Consider the following 9,247-nt stretch of genomic DNA (forward strand, 5'->3'; position numbering starts at 1 on the left):
TCATCAAAATTGACAAAAATAAAAAACATTGGCAATTTAGAATTGCATGCAACATAAATTTTTTGCTTTTTACACCAACCTCACACCCATGTAAACATAACATATCCTATTGAAAAATAAAAAATAAAAAATAAGTCCATGTTAAAAAAAACTGCTCCATCATTGTCCCATTTTTCCTACTGATTTTTTTAACTTTAAAAACTAATCACGCTTCTCAATTAAAAAAATGAAATGAAATAAAATTATTCACACACATACTAGGTATCTGCTATTATCAATAGTATAATTTGAAATTGAATATTTTTGTATAGATAAAATTAAACAAATAAATGAATAACTCGATTAAAATGTAGGAATTGGTCATAGTACCCTTTTCCTAAATTGAGATTTAAGGAGCGTGAAATGCGGCCGACACAGGCTTGACAAAGCAACACGTGTAGGGAAGGCAGCGGCACGACCTCCTTCTACCTTCCATAACGGTCTGAATAACTGCCACGTTGATCCGAAACGCGTCACGTTGAAAACCTGTCTGATCGATGGACGCCCAAACTTCTCTCTCCGACTTAATTTCTCCAACAGTCGAAGAAGAAGCAGCAATTCTCAGACGCATATTTACATACAAATGCAATGAGCTCGCTCTTCAAAACTCTCATGCTTCCAGTAGCATTTCGAAATATTCTTACCAACCCGACATATATCCAGTGCTCAGGAGTGAAAATCCGATAAAAAAGAAAGAAAAAAGATTGATCATGGGGAGGAAGACAGTGTTTTTAATGGCGGCGGTGCTGTGGCTGAGTATGGCGGCCGGAAGTTGGAGCGAGGATTCTGCTGTGGACAATGCCAGGGACAACTTGAACTTGGCAGCTGGAAATGCTAAGGAAACCACCGAATCGTGGTTTGATCGGGCCTTCAACAAAATCGCAGAGTAATCATTTTCTATTTTTGTTTTCAACTTTTAATTCCCTTCCTCGTGCCATTTATTTAGCCAGACATACACAATTGAAAATGGTCACAAACTATTAAGAAGAAATGAAACTCGAAGGATATTAACACGTGAAGAAGACTCTTCAAAGAAATCATTACTCTCTGTCACGATGTTGCATCATTTTAACGTTCAAAAGATATGATCATAACTGTTTATGCTCTTTAATATTATCAAAATATTAGCAATTTATTTGATTTACAGACCGTTTAGTCATAATTCCTATGAATGCAACAAATTGAGAACGTTAATTGTTGGTATAATTCGTTCCATCCCTACCAATGAGAGTAAACAGTCTTCAAATCAAGATGATTTTTAGATGATAAGGAGAATGAATCATTTTTGTTACTACGTTTGTGCGGTAAAATGTAGTTATTATTTTATGAGGAATTACTCAACTCACAAGTGTTATCCTTAAAGGAATACCAAAGTGATGTATGTTCAGTGTTGTTCTACTTTTTTTATTGAAAGTTTGCAAAGATTTGCATTGGGTATAACCCTTTTATTTATGCACCATTCCCTTTGTGTTTGCACGTTTTACTTTTGAACACCCTTTTACATCAATTAATCTGCTTATTTTTCTATGCTAATACAGTCTTACTAATTACAAAAAATTGGATTATAATCCTTAAATAAGGCCAATTTTTCATTAAAGTTGGGTGTGAGATTAGATATTGACTTTGGTCCTTGACTTTATATCCATCTCATCATTTTTCTACATTCCACTTAAATCTAGCTAATAGTTATTGACTTTTGTTTTGTTTTGTTTTGTTTTTGAGTATTTTTAGGGTATTGGGTTTCCACCCATGCGTCCCACGTTCGAAACGTCGCCCTTCCCTTTAATGATAATAAAATTTTAAGAAAAACTTTAATACCTGTAAACATTTACAATGTGCTATTAGATATCATGCTTCTATACAAACAAACCTCAAACAAAGTTGAGAGAGACCCTTCAAACAGAAGTAGGAGAAACAATCTTATACATATGAATCTATACATGAACATATATATTTTATGTACCGATACAAATGCACCTATGTATAGGGGCATTTAGACTTACCTAAGTAAGATATATAGGTGCATACATATAGGTTCATATGTATAGGTACACAAATATACAGATATAGGTGCATGTATACACACTTCGACAATGTTAAGTTTTATACAAAACTACCTCAAGGGCTCAATTGATTTGTGAAATTCTTATGTTGCCTTTCCCCCATACAAAACCGGTTTTTATCTTTTTGTTCTTTCCCTGTGGTGTTGATCAGTTTGAAGGGTTTTCAAAATGTGATGTTTCAAAAGCCCTTGTTTTTATATTGCTGTTCAGATATGGTGACATATGTATACGAGAATTTACTTCCCCAAATGCATGAGGTTGGTCTATCAGTCCGTTTTGATGGTTCTTAGGATAAGTGTTTAGTATATATGTAAGACTAAAAAGGGCGACCCCAAGCCAACAAGGCTCCCCGCTTTGTGAGGGTCCCGGGGGAGGGGAGGGGGGTTGGGGAACGTTTGTCTTATGCAGCCTGACTCTTGCTTTGTAAAGAGACTGTTTTCACGATTTGAACCCGTAACCTTTCAGTCACAAAAAATCAACATTTTCATTGCCCTAGACTGTATGTCTTAAATTTATGCCAAGTGTGTATAATATAACAGGTATATTGATCCATTAGGCCTCTTTGCTAACAGCTCAAGCTCTGAGATTTTGGGTTCGATGCTCTATAGTATGCTGCATAAACGTGTTAATGGTTGTTGATCATTGATAAGTTGTGTGGTATGGTGCTGTCCAGGGGTCTTGGATTTAGCCAGGATAATGCAAAAGATGCTGCTAACAATGCGATGGAGAAAGCTGGAGATGCAGCGTCTACGGCCACAGATAGATTAAAAACAAGCACATTTGGAACACGTAATTATCAATTTACCTTAATTATTTTTCAGATGAAGTGCTTAATAAGTAAATAATTAGGTCTTCAAAAAAGTATAATTGATTTCATGCTTCTGGGTTTATTTTCTGTTCTCCCTAAATGGATCATCATACTGTTCTGTTCCTGATTCCCAAATGGCAGCGGATGCAGGCAAGTTTGGTCATGACAGCTTTGATTCGTCTATAAGAATGCCTACCGATAAGGTTGACAATGCCAAAGAGATGGTGAGAGGGACAATGGATTGTGGAATGGAGAGAGCAGCAAATGCCTATGGTGAAGCAAAGGATACAGTGAATAATGTTGTGGGTGCGGCTTCTGATAAGGCTCGTGATGCAGTGGAGTATGGAAAAGAAACAGCTGCCAATGCATATAATACCGATAAAGTTCACAATGCGAAAGAGACGGTAAAAGGGGCAGTGGGTTCCGGAATAGACAGAGCAGAGAATGCCTATGGTGATGCAAAAAATAAAATGAATAGCGCTATGGGTGCGGTTTCTGATAAGGTTAATGATGCAATGGAGTATGGAAAAGTAAGTGCCTCCGATGCTTATAACACCGATAGAGTTGAGAAAGCCAAAGAGACAGTGAGAGGGTTTGTAGGTTCGGGAATGGACAAAGCCACGGATGCCTATGGCGAAGCAAAGAATACAATGAATAGGGCTAGGGACGCGGCTTCTGATAAGGCTAATGATGCCGTGGAGTATGGAAAAGAAACAGCTTCCAATGCATATAATAGCGACAGACTTGACAATGCCAAAGAGACTGTGAAAGGGGCAATGGGTTCCGGAGTGGAAAAAGCAGCGAATGCCTATGGTGAAGCAAAGAATACAGTGAATCGGGCAGTGGATATGACGTCTGACAAGGCTAATGATGCAGTGGAATATGGTAAACAAAAAACTGCCAATGCATATGATGGAGCCAAAGAGACAATGAACATGGCCTCGGATAAGGCCTACGATGCCAAAGAAAAGGTGGCGGGAGGAGTTGATTATGGAAGGGAAAGAGCAACGAATTCATATGATGAAGCGAAACAAAAGGTTGGGGAGTCGTACGCGTCTGCTAAGGCCTACGATGCCAAAGAAAAGGTGGCAGGAGGAATTGGTTACGGAAGGGAAAGAGCAGCGAATTCAGATGATGAAGCTAAACAAAAGGTTGGGGAGTCGTACGCGTCTGTTAAGGATAGTATGACTTCGCATGCCAAAGATAACTATGAGGCTGCCAAGGGAGGAATCGATTACGGAAGGGAAAGAGCAGCGGATGCATATGGTGAAGCCAAACAAAAGGTTGGGGATTCATACGCGTCGGCTAAGGATAGTATGACTTCAAGTGCAAGGCATAACTATGAGGCCGCCAAGGAGTCCGCCTCACAAGCTGCTGGTGATCTCGGGGCTACAATGAGCAATGCAGGTTCGGGCCAGTAAGGAATTAATTAATTTTCCGCTGGCTGAGTGCATGTTAGGTCCATAATCTGTGATCAATATATATGTTTTTTCTCAGTAGCTAGGAAAATGCTGGGAGTTTTGTGGTGTATTATGTATATGTTTCTTGTTTTCTCATACTCTGCCTTGTAGAGTACGTGTAAACTTCTAAAATCAATTTTTAATCCTGTACGTATACAAGGAACTTGAGTTTTGTGTTTTTATATATCATGTATCCTTGTAAACATGCAATGCCCTCTCTCTCTTGAATGTAGGAATATTCATACTCTCAACATAGATTCTTCTAAGTCACGGATATGACGCAATTGGTTAGATCGGTGTGTGTTTCCATCTGTTCACTCAAGTTTAAGTTTGAATATTGCTCCCCGTAGTTACTGACTTGGAATGAATATAGTTTATAGTAAACATGCATGTACATATTTTTGCGTAACAGCAATATCGAATAAGGTTCTTTTTCTTTATACAAATGATGCGGAGGGAAGTTTCGAGCGCATGATTACAGATGTTAAAATAAATACTCTAATCAGATGAGCGATAAGTCTTTTATACTCTGAGGATGGTTTGAGTCTTTCTAGGGAAGGTTTTGTGAGTATATAAATTTTGTATTACCAAGTGATGTATTAATTGTAATTCTAATGGACAACGGGTTAGCTTATATCTTTGGTTGCAAACTTGCGGTCGAAGTATAAGAAAGATACTAGGAGATGTGTGACGATATGATAAGAAAAACACTAGGGAGATCAAAATTTTTGTACCATGTACAATGCTAAATCACCTGATGTGGCAGCCCATGTGGACATGTCACCTAGTTTAATATAAATTTAAGTTTCTGAAAAAACTTAATCTAAAATAAAGTTTGCTATATAAATACAATTTATGTTGAATAATAATCTTTGCCTAGCAGTAGATGTAATCGTTCCAAGAAAAACCCTTCCTCCTCGCCATGTCACTTAATCTTCACCATGTTTGATAAAAACATAAGAGATTTAAGAGCTTGTTTGATAATCCTTTCGTTTATAATTTTTAGCTTTTTTTTTTTTTTTTTTGTTTTTTAGTACGTGTTATAGATGGAGATACATTGAAAAAAAGTGAGTGATACACAGAAGTTCATGAAAAGAAAAAGATTATTGAAACATAGAAGTAGATGACGGATGTCCGGATAGATGTAGAAGAAACTTGTAGGGAAAAACAAACAAAAATGAAAGCTACGACAAAAATAACTATTTGAAATTGTTTTCACTTTAGAGATTTTGTTTTGATTCGTTCTTTGGCATCATCCTTTTTTTCCTTATATCTCTGGCACAAAAGTGAAAACTAAAAACATAAAACGAAATAATTATCAAATAGGTACGAGAATATTAGCACCACGACAAAAAACTGGTTTCTCATTCCCCATTTCCTCTCTTTTTTTTCTTCCTTTTACAGCTTACCCTAGTGAAAAGCTCAAGCTATTGATGAAAATAAAAAAGAAAAGTTGCATGCGAGAGCATTTCTGAGCACAAGAAAATTTGTTGGTATTATTTACGATGTTTCTGAAAGCGACCAAACAGCACATCCAACAAGATAAATGAAGAAATAAAAAATAGCTAGATGGATGTGAGATTATTATCTACCTCCTCCATATCTCTAGTATATATATATGCAAATATTCCTGATCTAATTAGTCACTAAAATTATCTATTAATTCCCAGTTACAAACCAATTAATTATATCTCAAGGACTTCTTTCCAATTAAACATCAATTATTGTGAAGTTTTAATTGACTTACATTTGCTTCTTCTTCATGGCTTTTTTGTTATTGTGCATCCATACCTTGAACACCTGCCTCTTTATACCCACTTCAGAACACAACTTCTGCACTTCTTGCTCATCATGCTTCTGGATCCTCCACCCCAACTTCTCCGCCACCTCCGTCATCTTCTCCTTCTGCTCTTGACTGAACTTCGTCCTAAACCGCTTCTTCGAACCTTGTGCCTCCTCCGCATAATTTGCACCGCGAAACAATTTATTGTTCATGTTGAGATCCTCACTCGATGACTCCGCAACCACCCCACCACCGCCGCCAAAGGTCATCATCATCGGTGGACTGGGCCCTCCAGCCATAGAATGATAAACAGGAAGCCCCCGTGGTGAGGAGGCTAGCACCGGCAATCTTGTAAGCGCCGAGTCTCTTCGGCTGTTGTGTTGTTGGTGGTTTATGACATAGTAATTATTTGACACATATTCGCCATCGATCTCTTTTCTGTGAAAATTTCTATGACACTCGCAAGCTGCGCATTTTAGTGCTCCCGGAGTGTCTTCATCTCCGCTCGGCATGAACTCTCCGCACCCATCGAGCACGTGGCCGCCGCTGTTGGCAGCGTAGTTTTTCAAACACTCCCTATACCTAATTCTTGATGCTGCTGCACTTGGCGGCGGTGGCGGTGGAGCTGCTGGTGCTTTGAAATTTGATCCACTAGCAATTGTTGTTGTTGCACTTGGGGTGACAACAAGTGGAGATGGAACTAGATCTGGGTTTGGGTCAGGATCTCTTCTTGATCTATCTAGGGTTTGATGAGGTGGGTGGGTGAAGAGTATGGTGTTATTACCATGATGTCCCGCTGAGGAGAAAGCCGGAGATGAAGAAAGCTTGGAGGAAGAAGAATCCCTATGGGGAGGAGGAGTATAGGTCAGGGTGCTTGGCATCCTCCCTATGACCTTATTATCTCGCCCTCTCTGTTCCATTAAAATCTGATATCTTATAGCTATTATATACTTGGCCGTGATCTGAGCCTCCGTTTTTTAAAGGGTACTGTAAATTTTCCCAAAACATAAATGAGAAGTGCGTTTACATTACCTATCTTCATGTTCTAATTTATAGTTGTCCCTAATTATATGGATCTTTTTGTAATTTTCTCAGCCCTAATTCACTGTACAGTACCTAGCTAATCCAAGAGCAAAACTTAATAAAAATATAATCACTAACTTAATATTAATATTCTTTATTTTTTTATATTTTTTGTATGATTTTGATATTTTTGGGTGCTTAACACACCAACCCATCTCACAAAATTCAACCAAAGAGGTAAGAAGGTGAGTGATGAGAGAAGAAGGTCCAAAAAAAAAATGAAAAAAACAATATCTTGGAACTCAAACAGGAAAAGAAAAAAGAGGGGGCCCTACTAAATTAGAGCTTAAATTAACCTTACATCTTACAAATTAGACTGTAAAAAGTGGAGAAAGATTGTTGAACTTGCACCAACATCGAAAGCAAGTATTAAGAAGCTGGTTCTGGAATTTGGTTAAATAGAATATAAACCTCGCTAAGCTAAAGCTAATTAGTCTAAGATTAATATCAGAAAGTATAGAGAGATAGAGGGGGGACTCTTTCTCTTTGGAAGTGAGAAAGTGGTTTGTGTTTCCTACCACCCATCCAAACCCCTGAAATCCATTTGAGAAACAGGAACAGGTGGTTTGGTTTGTACTCAAAATATGAGTGATGAATACACTCAGAGAGAGAGAGAGAGAGAGAGAGTACTCCTTTTGCAGAAGAGCCGACAGGCACACGTTAGTCCTCTCCCACGGCCTGCACACCCTGGTCCAGTTCCTAATTATTGCTCTCTGAAACCCTAAACCACCACCAAATTAATGTGTTTTATGTGTAAGACAGAGAGAGGGAGAGAGAAAAGGAGGGAGAAAAGAAATGTTAGACTTGACGGTGCACTGTCTGCCTGGAATCTTCCTGCAACCTCAAGTTCTCAGCTTAAATCCCCAAAAACAGTTCGAGATTTGATTAGCCGACTCAAAGACCCGATTAGACAGGCTCTAAAACAAGGGTTTAGCTAAAGGGTAATCAGAGTTTAAAAGGGTTTTGCTAAAGATAATTAAAAGAAAGAAAAGATAAAAAGAGCTTGTATGTCAAGTGGTTAAGATTTTGTGTTGGTTGTACCATGTTTGATTTTCTTCTCTTTTGATTCTATAAAAACAAAACGAGAAGAAACAAAAATATGAATATTTTGAAACAAGGTTGGTTAAGAACATTTACTCATTCACTTTTACACCGAGGTTCTAAGATTTATTCCCTTCCTTCAATATAATAGTTGTGTTTATAATTTCAACGGGTAAATAGCCGTTTGACCCTTTAAACTACTTTTTTGCTAAATTAACCCTTCATCGTCAAATTCGATGAAATTTATCCACTTTGCTATCAATTGCTGACACAACTTTACCCTCAAGAGTACATCACGTATGGGTCACATGCCAATATTTGACGTCAAATTAAGTAGATGAATTTCATTGTATCTAACTGTGAAGAGTTAATTAACTAATTTCAAATAATTTAAAAGGTTAATTAACTTAAAAATAATTTGTAGAATCAATTTCAACTAGAGTAATAATTCTGAGCGTCAAACAACAGTTTACTCCTACTCAAATATGTGTTAATAGTTTTCACCGAATACTTTCTACAATACATAATATATAACTTGAATTACATAAGAGGCTATACATAATATATTTTCCGTTTCTTTTGCTCTTCTGCTTTCTTGTGGGTGGGTGTGTGTGAGCCACGAGAACTAAAGTGAGAGAGAATGGTATGCTGGTCCACTTAACAGCATTTATTTTGTTTTGTTAGTGAGTGTGTGTGTCAGAGGTTGTAGTGTTGGTGCGCCTGATACAGTCTCTCGTTCTTTCCCTTTGTAATTTGATGCTGTATCTGCTGCCATTGCATGTGTTTGCGCTATTCCTGCTTGTTTTGTGCTACTGTTCGTGTCTACAACAATGTCGGGGGTTAAATACTGTTTGCTAGTCGACTTCCTTAGTTATGACCTGCTCAGTACTTGAGAAAAACTTGGGATAGGATACCGATCACGTCATTTTAACGAAAGAATGATACCCTCTTGTATTTTGATTGTACCGAG

At 37.7% G+C, this 9,247-nt stretch overlaps 2 protein-coding genes across 4 annotated transcripts; one reads left to right on the forward strand and one right to left on the reverse strand.

Annotated features, from left to right (window-relative positions):
• The first annotated feature begins 521 nt into the window (after positions 1–521).
• LOC126603880 (uncharacterized) lies at positions 522–4,554 on the forward strand. Of its 3 annotated transcripts, XM_050270906.1 has the most exons (4): positions 522–925; positions 2,776–2,891; positions 3,052–3,947; positions 4,062–4,554. In XM_050270906.1, exons 1-4 carry the CDS (start codon positions 537–539, stop codon positions 4,329–4,331), a joined length of 1,671 nt encoding a protein of 556 aa, XP_050126863.1. In that variant the 5' UTR covers positions 522–536; the 3' UTR covers positions 4,332–4,554. The 3 variants fall into 3 exon arrangements, with proteins under 3 accessions (XP_050126863.1, XP_050126846.1, XP_050126852.1); XM_050270889.1 differs by having other exon boundaries at positions 3,052–4,554; XM_050270895.1 differs by having other exon boundaries at positions 3,061–4,554.
• A 1,284-nt stretch (positions 4,555–5,838) lies between these two features.
• Positions 5,839–8,031, reverse strand: LOC126603897 (zinc-finger homeodomain protein 6). The gene has a single exon (XM_050270916.1). The coding sequence runs from the start codon at positions 7,071–7,073 to the stop codon at positions 6,114–6,116; it is 960 nt and encodes a 319-aa protein (XP_050126873.1). The 5' UTR covers positions 7,074–8,031; the 3' UTR covers positions 5,839–6,113.
• Between the last annotated feature and the right edge of the window lie 1,216 nt (positions 8,032–9,247).

The sequence above is a fragment of the Malus sylvestris genome, chromosome 2 (assembly GCF_916048215.2).
Source record: "Malus sylvestris chromosome 2, drMalSylv7.2, whole genome shotgun sequence".
In the NCBI taxonomy this organism is placed as follows: Eukaryota; Viridiplantae; Streptophyta; class Magnoliopsida; order Rosales; family Rosaceae; genus Malus; species Malus sylvestris.